Source organism: Tripterygium wilfordii, chromosome 23 (genome assembly GCF_013401445.1).
Source record: "Tripterygium wilfordii isolate XIE 37 chromosome 23, ASM1340144v1, whole genome shotgun sequence".
Classification (NCBI taxonomy): Eukaryota; Viridiplantae; Streptophyta; class Magnoliopsida; order Celastrales; family Celastraceae; genus Tripterygium; species Tripterygium wilfordii.
The window spans coordinates 11,784,428-11,806,487 of record NC_052254.1 but is presented as its reverse complement, the minus strand read 5'-3'; the positions used below and the strand labels follow the sequence as shown (position 1 = coordinate 11,806,487).

General features: G+C 37.2%; 4 protein-coding genes across 11 annotated transcripts; 1 reads left to right on the top strand and 3 right to left on the bottom strand.

The window, feature by feature from the left end:
- Nucleotides 1-370: 370 nt before the first annotated feature.
- LOC119992476 lies at nt 371-4,592 on the bottom strand. 3 transcript variants are annotated; one of them, XM_038839182.1, is made up of 3 exons: nt 4,436-4,592; nt 2,316-3,823; nt 371-1,112 (listed from the first exon to the last, which is right to left on the bottom strand). In XM_038839182.1, the coding sequence occupies exon 2, from the start codon at nt 3,680-3,682 to the stop codon at nt 2,414-2,416; it is 1,269 nt and encodes a 422-aa protein (XP_038695110.1). In that variant the 5' UTR covers nt 3,683-3,823; nt 4,436-4,592; the 3' UTR covers nt 371-1,112; nt 2,316-2,413. The 3 variants fall into 3 exon arrangements, with proteins under 3 accessions (XP_038695110.1, XP_038695112.1, XP_038695111.1); XM_038839184.1 differs by having other exon boundaries at nt 371-1,022; XM_038839183.1 differs by having other exon boundaries at nt 4,446-4,583.
- A 298-nt stretch (nt 4,593-4,890) lies between these two features.
- On the top strand, nt 4,891-9,942 carry LOC119993044. 3 transcript variants are annotated; one of them, XM_038839948.1, is made up of 11 exons: nt 4,891-5,086; nt 5,580-5,735; nt 5,829-6,366; nt 6,887-7,560; nt 7,648-7,722; nt 7,822-8,005; nt 8,081-8,179; nt 8,287-8,353; nt 8,523-8,691; nt 8,779-9,501; nt 9,573-9,942. In XM_038839948.1, the coding sequence occupies exons 3-10, from the start codon at nt 5,962-5,964 to the stop codon at nt 9,458-9,460; spliced, it is 2,355 nt and encodes a 784-aa protein (XP_038695876.1). In that variant the 5' UTR covers nt 4,891-5,086; nt 5,580-5,735; nt 5,829-5,961; the 3' UTR covers nt 9,461-9,501; nt 9,573-9,942. The 3 variants fall into 3 exon arrangements, with proteins under 3 accessions (XP_038695876.1, XP_038695877.1, XP_038695878.1); XM_038839949.1 differs by having other exon boundaries at nt 5,580-5,751; nt 5,858-6,366; XM_038839950.1 differs by lacking the exon at nt 5,580-5,735.
- Nucleotides 9,943-10,419: 477 nt separating this feature from the next.
- Nucleotides 10,420-14,852, bottom strand: LOC119992555 (acyl-protein thioesterase 2-like). 4 transcript variants are annotated; one of them, XM_038839301.1, is made up of 11 exons: nt 14,697-14,845; nt 14,310-14,389; nt 13,938-14,031; nt 13,708-13,822; nt 12,707-12,743; nt 12,482-12,551; nt 12,178-12,282; nt 11,901-12,051; nt 11,732-11,814; nt 10,984-11,077; nt 10,420-10,883 (listed from the first exon to the last, which is right to left on the bottom strand). In XM_038839301.1, the coding sequence occupies exons 3-11, from the start codon at nt 13,966-13,968 to the stop codon at nt 10,793-10,795; spliced, it is 777 nt and encodes a 258-aa protein (XP_038695229.1). In that variant the 5' UTR covers nt 13,969-14,031; nt 14,310-14,389; nt 14,697-14,845; the 3' UTR covers nt 10,420-10,792. The 4 variants fall into 4 exon arrangements, with proteins under 4 accessions (XP_038695229.1, XP_038695226.1, XP_038695228.1 ...); XM_038839298.1 differs by lacking the exon at nt 14,697-14,845 and adding an exon at nt 14,604-14,643; XM_038839300.1 differs by lacking the exon at nt 14,310-14,389 and having other exon boundaries at nt 14,697-14,852.
- Nucleotides 14,853-18,788: 3,936 nt separating this feature from the next.
- Nucleotides 18,789-21,818, bottom strand: LOC119992578 (cytochrome c oxidase subunit 5b-2, mitochondrial-like). Its single transcript, XM_038839352.1, has 6 exons — nt 21,593-21,818; nt 21,346-21,428; nt 21,213-21,263; nt 19,461-19,527; nt 19,243-19,322; nt 18,789-19,143 (listed from the first exon to the last, which is right to left on the bottom strand). Exons 1-6 carry the CDS (start codon nt 21,771-21,773, stop codon nt 19,084-19,086), a joined length of 522 nt encoding a protein of 173 aa, XP_038695280.1. The 5' UTR covers nt 21,774-21,818; the 3' UTR covers nt 18,789-19,083.
- Between the last annotated feature and the right edge of the window lie 242 nt (nt 21,819-22,060).

Sequence of the window (22,060 nt, the reverse complement as noted above, 5' to 3'; positions counted from 1 at the left end):
TGTTTTGAAACCTGGTATGAGTCCAAACATAATATTTTATTTGTCAAGACCCTAACTTGGATTAGATTATTATCCTATTTACTTTTTTAGATTTGATAAATTAAATACGTTCGAAATCCAATCCGGGTTAGAGTTCGGACATATAAATATTTCATAAACACATGATATTGTCTAACTCAAAACTCAATTTTTGCCACCCCTAATTTCAACACAGGCCCATTAACAATATAATGGATTATCCAATATATCATAAGAAAGTAAACATACGGTGATTTTTGCCCTTTACACCTCTAATATGAATATAAATTCGGGATATGAGTATAAATTCGGGTCGCGAGGTCCACAAGTACAGAAATTTAACGACACGGAGTAAGTTGAACGACATGCTGACATTTTTCTCTCCGATATTTGACTGATTTTTCAATCAATCAACACTCCTCAATTTTTACACATTCTTCTTGTCAATGCTTTATTTACTCATAAAGATCCATCAGCATTGGAACCACTAGTTCCTCCTCTCCTGCTCGGAGTAGTGTTCTTCAATATCTACATTACAAAGCTGAATGGGGTAATAAGTTGGACCACTTATTGAAAGCTGTTGTGAGCTGGAAGGGGCTCCCATGTCCGGATATCGCAGTCAATGGTAAGGGGAGTAGTTAACTAGTTGTTGGTGAAGGGTTGGGGAGAGGACTTTTGGTTCTGCAATGGTCTCTTCCAAGGTACATCATTGTCAGTATCGACAGGGAATCAATGGCGGCAAAAATGATGATTTAAGCAAGTCTCCTCACAATCGTGAGCCCACTCATAGGCCGCGAGATTCCGAAGAAGGATTTCTGATTTGTCATCTATATCAAACTCTGGAATTTGATGTTAAAAACATATTCTTCGACGCAGCCGGTTGAAACCTCCCCCCAGCCTTTTTTCCGACCCGTCAAATTCCGTCTTCCCAAACGCTGCAATCTCATCCTTGGCGGATGCTTTGATGGCAGATAACTAGTTCTTACCAAGTCCAACAATGCTCCCTGGAAATGATGATAACTTTATCCGACTTGTTTCTCAAGACGATACAACAAAATCGCTTCCCTTGGGAATATACGGATTTTCTTCATCATCTGTGGCAGAAACATTCATTTCATTTCAATTGATCACAAAAACAAAAATTAGTACAAACATTATTGTATTGTTTTTTTTTATCCTCTGGAGACTCAAAGTGAAGTAGGAGATTAAAAAAAAAGAGCTAGAGAACAGGAAGAGGCATATAAAACCTGTCATAATATAGCAATGATAGGACCCATAAAAATTAACATAAAGGCAAGTATATGAAAATAAATGTGGGGTTTCTCACAAACAATAAATAAATGTGGGGTTGAAAAAACCGACATCTTCGATATCTACCGAACTTAAATGGAGAAATTCAATTTTCCATCCCTCAAGTGCACCTTTTTTCCCGATTTTGTTATTAAGTTTTTTTTTTTAATTCCAATAACACCTCACATCTTTCAATTAATCCATTTCTTTCACTTCTTAACATCAAAGAAGAAAAATGATTATTCATGGACCTTTGGTAAATGCACTTCATTTCATACTGCTTGTATTTCTGCAGCACCATTTGTTTGTAATGAATGAAAAATCCAAAGAACAGCTTGTAAATGTTGTAAATTTAGTGCTTGCACCCTTGTATCAACTGGAGTTGCATCCCCGTCTCCCAAGAAAACATAGGTTGACCAGAAAGAAACCAATCCACAAATTTCATTTTGTGATGATTGTATCCACTAGAAAAGAGAGACATATATGAATTCCTATGCCAAGAGTTAAGAGTTTATATATTAGGGTAGGGTGTCCGCATCCAACATCCAAATGCATTACGCACTGTGGTGAAACCTTCTATAGCTTATTCACAACGCTTGATGCACTTAGGGGTTCACAAGAGAGTCACTTAATTTGCATTAAAGTAAGCCAACAAATGTATTAGATACTCTTCAAACCCATAAATCTTTCACAAAGAGCAGCAGACAAGCCTCATATAACTTTTCATGCCCTTGACATATTTACTCCAATAAGTCTCACTAAAATGCGACATGTCAAACAAATTACTTCCATTACAGCTTTGTTTTAAGAATCAACTGAAAAGTTTCACACGTGCATGACAGCAAAGATGCAGCCTTGATTCCTATAAACGATTGTCAAGGGTAAAAAATTATCATACCAATACCACATAACAAAAGGCTTTATGACATCAAATGATAGACCAAGGAATTTCTCTTGAAAACAATATCCTACATAATTGAATTTATAAAGTAAATATAAGTACTTACTTGAAAGTTGAAATAGGACCCTTCTGCAGTGACCACTGCATGATATCACGCCATTGTACAGCATCCAAATGTCAAGCTCATATCATGGGAAACCAAGTTCAAATATTGATTCCATGCACAAAGAAAGTAGTTCCTCTGTAGGTGACAGATCGTTCTTCAGCCCCCACGCACCATAAGTGGCCTTGCAAGTCCAGAGCCCCTTTCATTTCAGCTGTTTCCCACACGAACTTGAATAGTTGTAGAGCCCTGCTCAACTGCTTCACCCCACCCCAGAGCATCTTATCATCTTCTGACGTCAAAATTCTTCCCATGCACAATGAAAACCTATCCTCGTTGCCACACCCATAAATACTGCCACATACATCCACTTCGATATCTCTCACACATCCATAGAGGTAATACAGCAGAAGGGTGAATAAGCATCGGGATGAGTGACCCAATGTCTTGGAGAGCTTCTTTCGTACCAGGATCCCTTGATACCGAGCATCCTTGTATCCAATACCTTTCTCAACCATAATGCCCTTAATTTGAGACAGCCCTTCTTTCATGACCTTAAGTTTGGCTACATGATAGAACAGTCCCATTTCACCCTCTAAGCAGACAATAAGATCATTGAACATATCAAGAACATCTTCCCATTTAGATGAAGCAGAATAGTCAAAAACTTTACTAGGTGTTAGCCGCATCCATGAAGTTGAGTCAGGATCATGGCCAATGTCATTTTCAGCTAAGAATTTCAGACAACCAGAAACAATCTGCTGAGCCATATTTGACCCCTCATCTGAATATCCGTAATTTAAACAATCCATCTCTGCTTTCAACCCATTTAAAATCTCCATAAGCGCTCCTGACCATATGCGATGCTGCGTGACCTGTGGAGATACTGTTGCCCGCACCAATTTTCTTTTTTGAGAAGAAATGTTAAGGAAGTCTGCCACCTTGTTTAGAGAATTAACAACCATGGGCTCTCTTTCACAAGGTTTACTGAAGGAAGAAATAATGTTGTTTTTTGCACCATCTGAAAATACCACAGCATCCTTCTGTAGTATTTGCTGGAGTAATGGAGACCCGATAAACACCCTGACAATTGATTTGAAAGTATGCATTTTCTGCTGAATATGAGGATCAAAAATCATTGAATCATCCTTTATGTTAACCAGGCATCCATCAATCAAATCCACGTCTTTCAACAAATAGCTCAATTTTTTCATCTTAGGAAATGCCTTTTCATACCATTCATATGACAGTTTCTCTTCACTGGGTTCGCTTCTACAGTGATACAACATCACATTCAAATGGATCATACCCTTTCTCGTGCTAGCACAATTTGCCAAGGAAATAAACTTTTGCACATGCTTGTATGCCATTACTGGGTATTACTTTCTATTACAATAGCATAAAACCCTATTCGACCCTGCTACATGCAATACAGTTCATGACACAGCTAAATCTTATGCTTCTGCAATCATTTTCCCGACATTAGCTTCAATATCAAACCGGTGAAACATCTGAAAAATGAAATACATTTTAGCATAAAATATTAAGATCTTAAAAACATTTGTCGAAACTGACATGCAGTGAATAGGTCATCTGATGATTATATATGGCTGATAAATCATAAATGAAATACAGTGATTATGAATTAACTAAAGAAAAATCTCTGCTACCCGTCCAACACCTGAAAATCCATTCTACCCTATAAGGCTGTGCGCAACACAATTTCTCACAATAGTTCAAAACAACCTTCCAATAATTGCACAATTCTATATCAATTTGAAATATATAATCTTCAGTATTGTATTAAAAAGAAAAACCTAAAAAAGAAAATGTAAAGAGAACCCAAACCTGAACAATTCTCAAAAGCACTAGCTCATAAAATCCATAGAATTTGCTTTAATACTTTATTGAGTCAATAGCATCCATCTTTAGAGAAAAAAAACACATTGAAAATAGCGCAAATGAATAAAACACTAATCAATTCTCACGCATTCATGCCAATCAATATCCCACGAAATCCCCTTTTACGACTCCACAGTCCATATTCACATTCAACGAATACCTATTGCCGAAATAACAATAGCAGTTGCAGAAGAGAATACTAAAGGACTAAAGGAGCTTACACAGCGTTACCGGAAATTGGAAACCCTTCTCAAAACCATTACGAATGGGAACTGTGCATGTCTGGTTCTCCGCTCCGAACTTTGCCGTAGCTGCTGCTGCTGCTGCTGCAGAAGATTGCGCAGCCACTGCTGGTGTTGACAAAAGATGCCGTAGATGGTGATCGTGAAGTGAAACGTATCGTCAAGCCCATAAGAAGTAGTTTTGGGCCTTTTAGCTCAAGGAAATCAGGCCCATAATTGGCTCGTTATGGTCTCTTAGCTTGGGCCCATGACAGCAGGCTTAGGCCCAACTAAAGTAACACTAAAACGATTAGCTTTTGAGCGATACTTACGGGCTAGCCCAATTTCAAAAAGGCCGGTGATCTTTATGTTCCCGCTCGGTTTTTAAAATCCCGCCGATTAGCGTACGTCTCTTTTCTTATCTCAATTTCCCTCTCTTAAAAAATGGAGGAGAATAAAAAAAACACGTAGCATGCAGACGCATTTTCTTCTTCTCATGCATATAGAAGAAGAAGAAAAGGGCAAAGATGCAGAGAGTAGTGACGTCTAGGGTTAGGTTTTCACTCCATGGATTCTCCTATGGAGGTCACTAAATTCACCACCACCACTGCAGCCACCACTACTGCTGCCTCCACAACTGAAGTTTGTTCGGTAACTACATTTGCACCCAATTCGCTTTAATTTCGAAATTAAGTATTCTATTTCCTTTGATTAGTTTGATTCTCTATACAACTGTTGAATTTGGTGTGTGTTTGTTTGGTATTATTGTCATGTATAGCGGTTTTTGCCCTAATTTATTTTCTCTGTTTCTTTGCTGAATTCTGGATTTGTCTACAATTTCGTGGATGTGGACTCTCGGAGGAATTTTTTTTGATGTAGTCATGTTTTTCTGATGCATATATATTCTGGATGAAGTATATGACACAAGTAGACATAAATGTGCATAAATTTAGTGATCCCAAGTTACATTCTTACAAAAACTGTTTAGGATTGATTTATGACCTTCCGTTAGGTTTCTAAATGGAAATTGGAGGGCTGTTCTAGTAAAAAAAAACTTGTAAATCCATTGGAATTGATTTTCGTTCCCATCAATCTGAAATGCAGACGCAGATATCCTGTTTATCCTTTGTTTATCTGATTTCAGGAATCTCCTGTCACTAACTTCATAAGCAATCTCTCTCCAATAAAGAATATCAGGTGTGCACATTTTTGCACAAGTATACCTCAGTCTAATCTCCCCTCCTCAGGTATTCACATCACCACATACAAGTTCACACCGTGAAACAAGTTTTCCACAAAGGTCTGAGATCCTTTAGGTACATTATATTTTCACTTTGACATACATGAATTCTGGGCTGTTCATTGATTGAATATAATTTGCAATTCTTCTTAGGCCTCAGTGCTCCTCATTATTGCTTGTAGAAACAACTCACTATGACTATGAAAGCAAGAAATATGATGATAGTTTAGATGATTCCACCAAAACTACTGGCTGTTTGTTTAGTGGGTCAATCAATCAGAAGGACATGGATACAACAAATTCACTCCCAGTCCCAGGCCACTCTTACAGTTCCTCTGGAGATGTTGACCAGTACTTGGTTGATCCTGTTGAGGTGGACCATGCAAATTCTGCATATTCAGTCAGTTCAAAATTGGAACAGTCTGATGGTTTGCTTCCTTCAGCTGAATCTAAGAATGACTTGATGTTAGATGGTAATGATGCATGGAGGGAAGTGGATGCAGCTCTTCCCTTTAGGGAACAATTTGGAGACGATTTTCCGGGGAAGTCAAAGTTTGGTGTTGAGCCAGTGAAAATTGTAGAGGGACAGAAATTTGGTGAATCGCTTTCTATTGACCATCCAGATATTGAGTCTGCCCTATCTGTGGATAACATCTCCAAGGAACAACAATTTGAAATTTCAGGTCTGCAGGTAACCACAATCTACTAGTTATATTTCATTAATTTACCAGTTTTGTTTCATAAAGTCTTATGAAACAAAACTGGTAAATTGATGTTAGAAGGTGCTTGTGGCTACATACCGAATAAGTAGCAGCGTGTTGCAAATGCTAAATGTTTGATAGTAGGATAAAGATTTAAGAGGAATTTTTTTTTTAATTATGTATCAAAATGTTATTTTTGTTTCCCTTAAGGAAATTATTTGACCCTTGTAGCCTTGGAAGGAAGCTAGTTAAGCATGTGTCTGTGTTTAGTCAAATCTCATGGTCATGGTAGTCGCTGGATGGATCCTTCTTTGTTTAGTTAGGCACCCGAGGTCATGATCAAGGTTCTCCTGAAATAGGAGTGGCTTGAAGGTACACATTGCCAGTCCTTGCTTAGCAAACAAACATGAGTTTCTTTATCTGTAAATACATTTTGTTACCTAATGCTTGGAGTAGTTTTTTTTTTCATGTTTTTCTTTGGCATTAGAATAACTATAACAGTCCATGTAGGCTAGTCAAAACCAGCAAAGCATAAGCAGGCGCTGCCTTCAATTTGGAGAAGCTCAACCAAAGAGCACTTTGAGCAGCACCAGTTCTTCCAATCCACGGAATAATATAACCAGTACAAGGCAACCTCTTTCCGCTATGCAATTGGAGAGTTCAGAGGCATCTTATTTGGATTCAAGTACAACGTCTAGCAAGAAGCTCCTGGTTGGCTTGTCCCAACCCATGTCAACCATGGTTCCTCCTTGCCATTGTGGAAATGTTCCCTACATTATTTCCAAGCCATCAGGTATTGGCTTGCACCTAAACAGCTTTGTGAACAATGTGCCAGTGGGTTGCAGTGCAACTGTCATGATGAAGTTAGCAGATAACAGTATGGGTGGACCTGGGATATGGTCAGCATCTGGTACTTCCTGTTTTTCCCCGGAGAACATCAAGAGCCGCTCGGGATCATCAAGTTTAGTTGAGAAGGTTTCGGACATCAATGAAGTCATGATGTTTCAAAGTGAAGCTTCAATAGCTGCAGGTTCTACCCCTGCTGAAGCTCTCCAACCCATGAAACCCTTTAATACATTGCCTCCAATAGAGCATTATGCAACTCCACTCAGTAAAATAAAGGTTAATGTAGCGCATGCTCACAATTTTGAGGAAATCAAACAACCTAGCCCCAGCAAGAAAAGGCAAATGTGCTTTCTCATAATCTCAGATACTTTTATTCTTTTGTGTGTTTACTTTTCTTATACTTGAAATTGTGTATGATGTTTCAGGAAGAAATCTTCAAGCACTCTTGATGGTGACGATTGCAAACGTTGCAATTGTAAGAAAACCAAATGCTTGAAACTGTAAGTGTATGGAATCCTATTATTGCGTACAAGTCAGTCATATATTTGTATAATGTCTTCTTTTCTTATTTCATTTTTCAATGGGAAAAAAATCCGCAGTTATTGTGACTGCTTTGCTGCTGGAATCTATTGTGCTGAGCCTTGTTCTTGCCAAGGCTGCTTTAACAGACCCGAGTATGAAGAAACAGTCCTTGAGACAAGGCAACAAATTGAATCCCGAAATCGACTTGCTTTTGCCCCCAAGATTGTGCAGTTTGTCACTGAATTTCCATCCAACAATGCGGTATGTAACAATCTCAATGAACTTCTCAGTCAAATATTTGTATATACATTCTGTAATCATTTTAAACATTCATAGGAAGAGGGAAATGGGTCGACACCATCCTCAGCTAGGCACAAAAAAGGATGCAACTGCAAAAAATCAATGTGTCTGAAAAAATATTGTGAATGCTATCAGGTAATGATACTACAAGAATGTTGCCGTCCTGTGCCCTGAATGATTTCACCTTTACTGTCACCATATCTGTCTGCACTAATTATGTCCTTAATATTTATGTTCTAAAGGCCAATGTTGGATGCTCAAGTGGATGTCGATGTGAGGGATGCAAAAATGTCTATGGCAAGAAAGACGGTGAGAGATTGAACAAATTCTCTTAAGCCATGGTCACTTTTTTCATAAACGTCATATTAACCTTGGAACATTACAAAATAGCTTAATTCAAGCTGCTCCAAAGCTAAATTACAGACAGAGAGACTAATGCTAGTAAAATAGTGATTTTAGAACTGTCATTCTCTCTCAGAATATGGCCTATCTGAAGAAATGATGAGCAATAAAGGCACTGAGGAAAGGTTGGCTGAGACATTTGATGACAGACTGGAAGTGGTGGCGACGGAGCAAGATTTCTTACTTGCTGAGTTGTATGATTCACACTATCTCACGCCTCTCACACCATCATTCCGGGGCTCCAAGTAAGCTTTCTTATAGTTTGACATCTCCGTTTACCTTAAAAGGGATCAGATGTTTACATTCAACTTCTATGTTTTTGCTTATTGCAGATACCTCCCATCATCTGAGTCAGACCTTACCATCTTATCATCTTATGCAAGACCTGTGAGGTCTCTGCAAAATTCGGATAGCAATGACATATTTCTCGAAACAAGTAAAGGGACTTTTGATGTAAACCCTTATGGTCAGGAAACAGATTACAATAGTTCTCTAATGGGGGACAGATTCTCACTCAGATGTGATTCACTAGTAGATATGTCCAACCTCACACCTCTGCCCAATCCCTCAATGGTCATGTCTTCTGCTTCATCTAAAACAATGGATTGGACAAATGCTTCTCGACTTCAACCTGGCACTGGAAGTAGTTGCTATTCCTCTGATGGTTCCCTTCGCTGGCATTGTTCACCAATTTCACCTATGACACAGTTATGTGGGACCAAAGACCATGAGAGGGTTAACACTGATAGCAGGTACTATGACATTCTTGAAGATGACACACCTGAGATACTGAAAGATGCTTCTACCCTGAATAAATCTGTGAAAGTAAGCTCCCCCAACCAGAAGCGAGTTTCTCTGCCTCACACTCATATGCAAGAACTTGGATCAAGCTCATCAGGAGGAGGCTTAAAAAGTAGACGCAAGTTCATATTGCAGGCTGTGCCTTCTTTTCCACCTCTTACTCCTTGTATTGATTCAAAGGGCAGCACTAATCAGAAAGAAAGTGATGTTTGAGCAAATGTCGAAACAGATATTCAACTGTACTGCAGTTTGAGGTAAACAATTTGTAATGTTTACACATTATATCCTCAAATTTTGTTTCTTAATCTTAATGATTGATCTACAGGTTTTGGTCATTGCACTCAGTAATACTTCTTCAGAACGTATAACAGCAGGCTGCTGTATTTGGTTGGTGCAGCACCTTTGCAAGGATTCAGATATTTGTATCAGGCTCGATACGACGATCCTTTGTGCCATCTATTTGCCTGATCTCCATCATGACTTTCTGAGGTAAAAATGTTCCAAGTTTCCACCATAAAAAAATGCTCTGTAACTTTGTAGTCAAGGAGATATGGCCACGGAATCATCAGTTTTCTCTTCTAGTTTTATTTTATTATCTTATGTTAGTATTGCTTCCTTCCTGAACTGGATGTTTATTTTGGTAGTTATTCCTCATGGTTAGAGGGAAGAAATAATGATGGAAGTTTTAGCTTGTTCCAAAAGGGCAAAAATAATTTTTCTTTTTTCATTTTAAAGTGGTTCATAGGTGTACCCTCTTAACTCCACTTCAGTTAATTTGGGCTGCTTACCAAATAATAGCTGGTTCGAACTCCCAATCTTCGCGGCATGCGGACAATGACATCCATCCTTAGCTGAGCTTGTTCCGTTCATATTTCTATATTGTTACCTGGTCGTGCAAAGCTAAGCCCAAGTTTGTCTTCCTGGGCGGGCCTATCTTGTCATTTGGAGGCCCCTAAGCCCAACTTGCAGAGTCGTATATTTAGCTATTTGCATTGTCAGCATTGAGCAATGAGCAGTTTCCTCTGTAGGATTTTGGATTAGAAAGTAGAGAGTTGGGTCATGGGTGATCCAAGGACACCAGGCCAACGGGGGCTAAAAGCCCATAAGTAGACAGTGGGGCGATCCAAGTACACGGGGCAAAAAGCCCATATCAATATGTAGAGAGAAGAAGGTGATGAGAAATGAGCCCATCCATATCCAGCTCTTATTATCCATCCCAGAATAATACATTATCACTGGCAACAGTTATATAACACATACTCCTTATTTGAGTTACATATAAGCAAACAAAATTTTCCTGGACTGAGCATAACTGCCAGACAGCTTCACATGAACCAGAAAGACAAAATTACAAAAACTAATCATACTTCCCTGTCTGCCAGACACCAAATAGAAGATTACCCTAAAGGTAAATTTAGTAAATAATAACTCCAAACCATGAGCTATACCATATAACCCCAAACTATGCATCTATTCTAAGGTTCCGCCGCCTCGAATCTCCTATAAAAGTTGCAAGTAGCAGTCCATATTCTTCACTTACTTTCACTAGCGCGATCGAGACCCTTCAAGGCCTAACCATGCAGTTAGCCAATTACAAACTTCATCCATCTCTTCAGGTACTGTATAGTGACCCAGCCTGCATTTTGAATACAAAGAAACAGTTTGAGAATATTACATATGGAAGAACCGGAAGACGATAGTACTCCTTGATGAAAGAAGCAAGCGAGAATATGTACCCATTATAGGTTCTAAATGTAAGATTTCGAAATCCAGCTGAAGTTAAGGCCTCTGCTGATTTCTGTCCATGTTTATATGCGATCACGTCATCAGCTGCAGCAGGAAATATAGAGCGTGTTACTGTTCACCACTAAGTAATTTCTTTACCATGCAGATGTGGACCATGTGCTATGAGCCTATGACGTCCACAACATGTCGTTAAATGGCATCAGGAACAAACACAAACTGACTTCTATGCTATTACTAGGTGGTACTACAAAGCTCTTGCTTCATAGTAGGTTAAAGCACTAGCATGATCCGATTCCAGGTTCCAGAACTTGACTGTCAGCCTCTCTGCTAATGATCAAAGATCTTGTCAGCTTACACAATGCTTTTCCATGGTGCCATTTAACTGAGAACTTCTGTTCAACACTCATTGAAGTCCTTGAGATCATGTCCAACCAGAGAAGTATCACACATCGTGTAAAAGGACATTGCAAAATTTCAATCTTCACCAAACATCATCAGCAGTGCATAGAGTAGTAGTAGGAGACGCTAAAAATAGAGGGGGGAACCAAAAAAGACATGGATGGGATTGTGGGAGTGATAAGAAACGACATGGACTCCAAAAGATTAGGTGAGAGTGTAGCTTTTGAGAGGAAGAACGGAGAAGGAAAACTCACATCTGCATGAGCTTATCATATTGTCCTAAACGCTGCTGTTAAGAATTAACATAAGCTTTATATAATGATCTAAGAGCATGAATACCTAAGCCATGGCAAACCAAAATTGGCAAGGATGCTGCTCTCCTTGCAGCCTCGTATGATCCTTCCATCCTGGTCCTCAAGGTCCTGCAAAACAACAGTTTCTTAGATGAATGAATTGATCAACCGAAAAGCAAATCTGTGAGCGGCTGTGTTTAAATCAGAAGCCAAACCTTGAACATGGTAGCCATCCGCTTAAACCAACAATTGCACTTAGGTTAACTGGATACAGGTTCCCATTGCCATATTTTCCTAAAACGCGGCAAGTGGCAGAGTAGAGGGCAGTTGCAGCTCCCATACTGAAGCCACCAACACCCAGTTTGACTGCAAAAGCATGATTTACTCCATTATGCAACAAAGTAGGCAAAATGGAGAAGATTGTAGCATGGTTCTAAAAGGTTCTATAGAAGAGGCTCCAAAGCTCTGGATGCTGCCAAGATATAAACTTACTGTCAGCAGGCTCTGTTGACAATAGATTCGCAACATGTGCAGCAGTAGCATCCAAAACCTCCATATCATCAGGAGCATCTTCTGAAATTTCCCCCACATCAAACCCTGAAATTAAAATATGTAAGCGAAAATTATTAGATCATTTTTTCAGTTCAACAGAAGAATATGAATAATGACATCAATTCTCATTGGCAGGATATGTGGCTCAAGAATTGAAGAAAACTTTATTATTGATCACAATTTTGATTTCTGAGCTAGAAGTCACTTAAGCAGTTGATCAAAATTCAAAGTGATAGCGTCTTACAAGCAGTGCAGGGAAAACCACCAAATAATGCTACTGGTCTAGTAGGTGCAGTTGGGCAAATCCACTTAATCTGCAAAATCAGGAGTTAGCAAACTTACCCCAATAAAGTTATATATAAGTGACTATATGTTCTTCAATCATTGAGAATCAAGAAAATCAATGACATATATAATATATTGAATGTGCACACATAGAAACTACAGTGTATAAACCACTTATACTCACATTTGAAAGAGGAAGGGTCTCCAGAAGCTGGGACCAGCTGCAAAAAAGAAAATGGAATCTATCTTAGTCACTGTAGGGCCTCTTTGAAATTGTTTAACCAGGTGATGACAAGACAAGACATTAAAAAAATAAAAAATCCTTAGAGGGTTGATGAAAAACTTTAGGAAGCTTGAAGGTGTGATGATATTGTTTTTAAACACCCACTTGACCCTTCTCAATTTGGGACCACATTCAATGTTAGCATAGGTGTTGTAAATCATCCGATATAACAATTGTGATGTCATGAGCTCTCAGCTTCGGAATCATACACATGAATACATTAGTAATAACATAAATCTTTCCTTCTCTTCTTTTTTTTTTTTTTTTTTTGCCAAAATAAAGGATTGTTAAGCTTGTGAAAAAGTTGTCCCCTATTCTATCTTTAGGCATACAGATATTTAGAGACCATCTCAGTGGAGCATTAATCACTATAGGAAGGATGAGAACAAAAATTAATCATGCTTTACGCATTTTTCTTTGTCCAATCCAATCAACGATAACAAGAATATTCCACAAAGAGGCACAGAGTTCACAAAAAATCAATCTCCTAACTTTTCCACCAAAAGAGGACAAGAGATTGACATTCTGCAAGTCCCTCCATTTTGTTTCTTTCTGAGCAAAGCAAGTTGACCTTTTATTATGAGCATATTCTCAATATAAAAAGAAAGGAATCGAATTTCACCAAATATTTCTTGAAAAACTGGAAGAACTACATCAATGATGAAAATTAAATGCAACTCAAGTTCCTATATTTGCGTACTTTGAATTCATGCACATGCAAAGGAACCATTATGCACCATAAGGAACCGTTATGCACAATTCCTATCAACCTACTTACGAAAGTCGAGAATTTTCCAGAAAAAAAAAATGTTGAAGCAAAATAACAACTGAAATAATCATCTAAAAACCTGTAAATGCTAATGCAGTTTAAAAAGGAATAATAGAAAATCAATAGAGATTACCTTGAACCCTTATCTCCCAAGCCATGTAGCCAAACTATAGTGGCTTGGTGCTTCCCTTTGGGCCTGACAACATGTGTCCTTCCAAACTCAAATGTGCTTCTAGCAGTTCTACTTCCTGAAATATTTCAATAAACCATTTCAGGATGCAAACAAGATTAAAAATTGTATATACAAATACAACAAGCTAAGGGAGGCAGTCATTACAGAGGGAGAAGAAGAAGAAGACATACCAGAACCAGTAGTGGATCTGCTATGGCTCATTATATTTGCCCAAATAAGTACACAGTGCAAAACCCTTGTTGTCGGTGTTAGGGAGATGAGATCCTGCAATGATGAAAACCAGAAGTGGCTCTCTCTATTTATACTCATTTAGGAAGGTGCAAGGGAATATAATCCCTTCAATCAACATCATCTACTCCTTGCTTACGGCAGTTAAACAGTACCTAAAACCTTCTAAATAGTAAAAGACTATCTAAGAAAGAATAAGGCATCAAAAAAGGAGAAAGGGAGAGATTGAGAAAGGGCCCTGAAAAGCATTTAGTCTTTATTACAAGAACACTCAAAACAAACCAAAGCACATATATTTAGAAAAATAAGCTCACCAAACCCTTTAGAGAATCTATGCTTGCGACGGTGGGGGAAAAGTAAAGCACTTCAACTATGGCAGGCAGCCGGTAGAATACTGTCACATATAAAAAGAAACCACATTTTGATCCCAAAATTTCCCAAACATGAAAACCCATATTCCATGTGCAATTAATGGTTGAAAAATTGAAAAAAAAAACCCATGTTCCCATTTGTAATTTTTTTTAATGATTCATACTGATGAACACCCACTAACTACAAAACTGGAAGTTGAAATGCCAAGCACTAGCTTAATGAGGTATTGAACTTACAGGCATAAAAAAGATCTAATGACATTGAATAATATATGGTGAGAAAGAGAGATGGCGTTTAAGCTTTTTTAACATGGCAACAAACCACCAAACCTGATATGGGGATTGTGGAAGAAGAGACCCAAAAGCGTAAGGGCTTTCTATCTTTTCTCTCTTGATAAACCTTTGCTTTGATTTCCCACAACTTTCTCTCCTTTTCCTCCTCCCTTTGTTATTTGTTTCTTCATATACTTTTTTAAAAGAAACCCCAAGAACGAAAGTAGAATCCCCCCACCATAGTCCAAAACTGGGTCGCTATCAACTTTTACGTGACGCAAATACCCTTCAAACATTTCAACATTTCCATCTTCATCACTGGAAGACTGCTAGTGTTAAATTACCAAATAAAAACCTAATTTGTACTGTTTCTTGATAGAAATGACAATGCAACGATGATAAACTAATTTTGTGGAAGAAAAAAAAAAGGAGACATTTAATCTGGACATCATTTTCGAAGGATATCATATAAACTTGCATTTCAATTTGCGAGTTTTTAATTTAATTTAATTTCTCTTTTGTATTTTTATTTTTATTTTTATTTTATTATCGATAACAACTCAACAATCGTATCTTTTGGACCGCTCACAAAAATCGAACTCAATCTAGACACTCGCAAATATGTCCGATATGTTAGTTGAGTTGAAATTTAAGACAAACCATTTTGAAATAGCTACATTAATTTAAGTTTAAAATTAAACTTTCAATCTCGTAGGAGCTTTTTGCGTGTAATTGGAAGAAACTTGGAGGAAGGGACCAATAACATTCTGACGGTCAATAATCACGATTGCGACTTCAATAATATGAAGTCACATTCCAAACAAACATATTCACATCCACAAATATTCGAATACAACCTTTTAATTTGTCATGAGGTTGGTCTGAAAATTGACAATTTATGGAAATATATTATGACACTTGTCTTGCACCAATTCATATTATGACGTTACAATTCCAATAAATATATATATATATGCTGGAGGCCACTTAGTAGCGAATACCATGTGAAAGCGTAATTTCATCATCTCCTGCAATACGTCAGAAGTTGCAAATTGTTATAATGTAATTGTGCTGCGCTGAATTTGTCTTTTGAATTCGAAAAATTCATCTTCAACCAAAAGTTATAAGGGTATAAGTTGGGGTGTATACGATCCGTTACGGTCATTTTTTTTCTTTCAATTTTTCGTAGTGAATTTAACCGATCAATTGATCGGTTATCGATGATTATTTCAATTGGTTAATAGTCGGTTCTAAGTTAAAAATTTTGGGAATAATTGACCAGTAGATTTGTTAACATATATAGATAAATCCAGTTCATTAGCATCATTGATGTGTTTTCTTCGAGGAGATGAATCACATCCCATAATAACTATGCATTTAACCGTGCTTCTGTGAGAGTATTATTGGGATGAGTGACCTCCCTAAGAATGCAAAGTCTTGCGGGCCTGATATATCTACAGTAATCGAATAACCCAAATCATATAATATTGTTAATGTATATGGATTGAAACTTCTAATACAGTTCGGTTATGGGATAGTAAGATCCGCAGATACGTGAGTGAGCAGAAAAATTATATTATGAGAATTTAATTGAGAAATGAATCTTTTAGGGCATCACTTTTAAGTTGTCAACCCTTACCAGGCCCCACACGGCTAGAAAAAAAATAAGAGAATCATAGTATAGACAAATGTCCTGTCTTCAAAGGTTTAAAGTAGTGGTATTGCCTTTTGGAATAATCGTGATTAATAAGATAGGACAAGATCAGATTTCATCCTTCACTAAATTAATTAATTTTTTTTTCAAAAAAAAATAATAATAACAAAAAGACAGTATGCTGATGCCTCTTCTTTTGTACTATATGATGCAAAAGTGGAGAGAATTAACTCCCAAAATAGTTTATGCCAATTTTAAATGATTATTGGATTCCACATGTTCTCCATCATCATGATTCTAATTGTAATCAAACTAATGATAATTTTAGGATTTGGGAGATCATTAGTGTAATGATTTTGAATTAGAAAGGCGGAGATTCGGGGCTACAATTCTTACCGAAAAATTTAGCTATAATTTTTTCAAAAATTATGTTAAATCATGAATTAAAATATTTTATTAAGTATTTTGGTGTAAATAATTTTAGAATATAGTGAATTTTGAAATAAAAAAATTATAAAGTCCAAACCCTAAACCCGAAATATTAAACTTTTTTGGTAACCAAAAGTACTGAGAATCTGAAACACTAAATTCTAATATGACACTTACAAAAAAAATCATAATTTGACATGATTTTGGAGGGAGAGTTGTAACTAAAAATTGTAAGCCTTCCGAGAAAGAAGTATTTGGATCAGCTTTAGATAGTAAACAAAGATTATTATGATATTTTTTTTAAAGATTATTATGATATTTTTTTTTTAAATACCACAGAGAATTACGTTTATGGTTGGAATTGAACTTTGGACATACATATACCTAACTCAAATCAATTGTCAACCAAGCCAACTCTCGTAACTAGGATTATTATGATGTTAATTATAACATATTTGAAATTAGTCCCATCAAAGCATCACTAAATGACAAAACAAGTTGCCATATAATATAAATCAGTTATTCCCATCAACAAAACAATGTCATTAATCAGTGAACTAAAAAAAACAGCATCCCAACATCATTATTCCATCCTAAATTTTGTTTAATACAAGATTAGTGGAACTAAACTCACTTTCAACTGATGCTAAAGCCAAGAGAGGACTTTCTGCTTTAATACAGTAAAAAGCAGATATATCATCAGTTTTTTGATACATTAGTCATGGTTTATGACTTTTGGAAGAAATATGTAGAGTCCAAAATACATAGAAGAGAAAAAAATCTCCATAAATCAATCACTAATTTCAACATGTATTGTATCAAACTCAATAAAATCATAAAATCACAAAGAGGTGGCTCTGTTGGTTTTTGGCCTGATTAGGCGCTGTTGGTTTTTGGCCTGACTAGGCGCTCCAATTGAGTGTGCGCCCAGAATTACAATCCAGCTGTTAGTAATTTCTTTGTGATCGCCTACACATGGGCTTTGGTTTGCTAGCGGGTCTTACTGCACTGGCCTTGGCCCGTAACTTATCTTGTTGACAGGTGAAAAAACTTCCGTGCGCATGAGTCTGTCAACCCAGAGTTTAGACTCCCTCAACTGTCCAAAGGGTATATTGGGCTAGGGGGTTCCTCAATTATAAAAACAAAAAAAATATATATATATATCAAACTCAATAACCTATTCAATAATAGAATAACCAGAATCTTTAGTATATGATTTTAAAGCAGAAAATATGGAGAAAGTGGTTATTCCAAAAAAAAAAAATTCATTCTACCATCAATGCTGAAAAAATCCAACTCTTATCTTCTTCTTCATCAGATTAGAAGTTCTCTCTCGAGCTCTTGCTGAACAACCTCTAACTGAAAGATAAGCTAGGGCAGTGACAAACTCTGGCAGCGTCAGAGCTTCTCTCAGGCAACCCTCAATTTCACAATGTGTTCATCCCAGAACAGTGAGTGAAGTTCCAGCCACATCCTCTCCAGTAGGTTTCTGTTTTGGGGACTGACCTTGGTGATAGTAGTCAGTGCTGCAGAGCTTTCTGTTGCTGTTCAGGGGAGTCTGATTGAGCTCCAGAAAGACACTGATTGTTTCAGGAAGCATTAGCAGAAGACGCCATCTTTTGAGAGTTGACCATAATCCTACAAACCAGAGCAGCATATACGCAGAAATAGATAAAACAGATAGAGAATATACTTCACGGCATCAATCATGACATAGCTCAAAGAGTATGTGCTAGGATAACCAACATTAGGAAAATCTATCTGCAGTTGTCAAGTCTCCCTTAAATTGGGAGATTTGGAGAATGTTTCAGTGATATCATAGACATAATAAATGACAAAACAAAAAACCAAAGAAGTTTTCTGTCATTAACTAGCAGTATTATCTCGCAAGCATCTGATCATCAGGAGTAGACTACCATGGACTAGCACGCATACGTCCAATATCTTATAAATAAGAAATAATTCCTCGTTATAATCGGACAAAAGATAAAATATAGAAGGGCTCCTAACTTACCCTATCAGGCCTCCCTATGAAAGAGGGGTAATGCAGTGCAGAAAGAACATACAGAAAAGAATGTTGACTGTAAAGATATTTAACAAACAATCAATGCAGTCATCAATCAATTATTTGATAGCATGATGTCTAAACCGTGAAGTTTCCAGTAATCCAATGCCCAACCAGGCACCAGGAAACCAAGAAAAAAAAAATCCCATTTATCAATGACAAAAAGGCTACTGAACATGATAATCTCAAGAAGCCAAAGTATGTAAGGACAGAAAGATTGATGTGGCTACAAAATATTGTCAATTTTCTCATAATCACTTGATCAAATTTATTCCGGCTATAAATTGCAGGCAAGCTCAGTGATGATGATCATCTTCATGGCCATGTGGGGGACCTCCAGGACCTACCACTTCCAGCTGCAGAGCATGTATTCAATAAGATAATTCTCATTAAATTGAGTTACCCAAAAATAATTACTACAATTCATTGGAAAAAAAACACTCGCGATAGTTTACCTTGAAATACTGGGTACAGACGGGGCATTCGTGAGGCTTGCCTTTCTCTAGCCAAAACCATACAACATCATGCTCGTCTTCTGCAAATGTAGGTAATTCAGAAACATGGTAGATCACCAAAACTTATAAATGAGGTCACAGTCATTGATGGAAACAGGCAAATCCAACATCGTCAAAAATTGAAGAAACACAAATCCAAATTGATAACAGGGGATTACCTCCCTCACCACCAGGACATCCAACTATCCTTTTGTCATAGATAGATTTAACTATAGCAGGTTCTTCCTGCAACCAAAAAAAAAAAAAAACATAACAGAGAGATATAGTCAATGAACTGGCATCACTTTAGTCTTCATGCAGTCATAGTCCCTCAACTAAGTTATCACCACCACCCTTCAATCACCTCTAAAACTCAAACCAGCATGTAAAAAGTGGGCATGAAAAAGAACTGGTGCAGAAAACACAATTATTTGGTGGCATCACAAAGCTGGGAATTAAAACTTATCATTCACATGTCTTCATATCTGCTTTTTATATTACTACCACTAAAAGCTGCATGATGAAAGAAGTCAGTTCGTTTCCTCCTTCAATGTGTGAATTCTAGTCACTGTGGCAACATGCAGAGTGGTGGGATTTACCATTAAGACTAAGATTTTTTAAAAGATGTTGAGTAGAATAACTCTAGTGAGAAGAATCAGCATCAATTGTAGAGTATTGATTTAAGTACCAATAATGAAGTTGAAGAAGGAAATTGGATGAGAAACAACAGAGAGAAAGTCAAGAAATTGGCATAAAGTAGAAGGAAATATACTCTAGTTGAAAGAACAATCAAATACCCTCCATGAAACCAAGTCGCAAAAAAGTTTCACACATCAATTTGAGAAATACAGAGATTTTTCTTCATGTTTTTCTTCACATGAAAAAAGTTTCTTCATCATCCGATTCTCTGAGCCCCCTAAATGCTTGTAAAATGCAACTCATTCTTTAGGCTTTTGAAACATGCTGGAGAAAAGCTTTGCAAATACAAAATCTCCACATATTATTTGGGGGTAAGGTCTACATACTTCATGACTATCTCCGACTCCGGCCACTGCATAGGAGTTGTTTACCTTTACTATCACTAAGCAACAGTTGCAAGAATCTTTACGCTTTTGAAACATGCTTTTCCTAGTGCCTTCGGTTATATGGACAATGGCCAAGAGCTTTGAAGTTTTTCTAAGACCTCATTCTGTTTTCTAAAGGGAGAAGAAACACTCAATTATGTCAAGATATAGCACCCAAGCAGAAGATTGCACCATGACAATGACAATAGCAGGATCATATCATAATGTATGATTTTTGTGATTTACAAGCCCACTGCCTTCTTAACCAGTCCTATGAAGTGAGGGTAGTGATGTATTGGCCTTAGCATCAAATATGTTATTTCAAATGCACCTACAAGGCCCTGAGAAAGGAAAAAAAACACACCTACAAGGCATATTGCGGACAATCAATTCATTCATAAAACGGTCATGAATCTCAAAATCGATGTTCCTTGTCCCTGTTGATAACTTGTACTTGTAAAGGGACCATCCCTTTTCTCAATTTATCTTCTAACCAAGAAGTTGTAGCCTTGTAGGTGTGGTCTATCTCCCTTTGCTAGGAGGGGACTGGAAAGACAATCAATTGTATTCCTACAACACCCAAGTCCACCAAGATATGAATATTAAACATATGTTCTCCGCACAAAGATAATTCATTAGTGTGACTGAAGATAATTCGTTCGTATGACCGCAGATGCCTGGGAATTACCTTTCCTATCGTGCCTAAAATTCTAATTACATACATTTAATTTGAGTAAGCAGGCAATTCTAAACATGGGAGATATGAACATCATGACCAAGAATTTCTTGGAATTCCTTGAGAATCCCTCACGACTAGTTAAGTAGAAGAAAATGGACAGCGAAGTATGAGCTCCAATAGATACTGACCTTGGTACCAAAAGGACCAACGGGATAATTGATTTCCAGAACCCTCTTCCCCTGCATTTACATCAACGAAACATGAAAATTATCAAATCCGAAAAATTTACGTTTTAAAATTAATAAAAAGTGTATAAGTTACCTGGAGCTCAGCTTCAAGTTCTTCACGCTCATGGCCAGTAGCAGCGGGTATCATCTCTTCAAACTTCTTCTTCAATTCCATACCTACCGTAATTCACAAGCTAATCATATCTCCCACACCAAAGGGGAAAAAAGCCAAGAAACTAAAGCAAAAAAATGAAGGCATAGAAAATCGTAATCTGGAAAGTGATCTGCGATCAAATAGAGATTAGATTAAGTAATTCAAGAAAAGAATAAAAATAAGCTACCTGAGGCGGAGGCGGCACTGGGAGAAGACTGTGAGGAGATAGTGTGAAACGGCGGCGTCTTCGATGGTGACTGAGACGATGGCGCCGTGGAGGAAAGAAATCTCCGGGTAAGAGTACTCGCCGTCGATTTTGATGGTCGCCGCCATGAGGCTGCTGATGACGTCACCACTCTTCTCCACATTTTGTTTTGCTCCGTACGCGAGAAGAAATAACACTTTGGAAAATATAAATTACAAATTGTAGAGAGAGAGGCTATGTATATTAATATAATGGTAAAACCAATGAGAATTTGCCATTTGGATTTTGCTAAAAATCAATTCTATTAATTAATTGTTTTATTTTATTTATTTTGGCTATAAATAAAAATTGAATTGATTAAAGCATTTCCTTGCAATTCAGACTGAAGATGGAAAATGGAGGAACTCTGCTTCCAAAATTGTTTTCTTTTTCTTTTAAAAAAAAATTGAA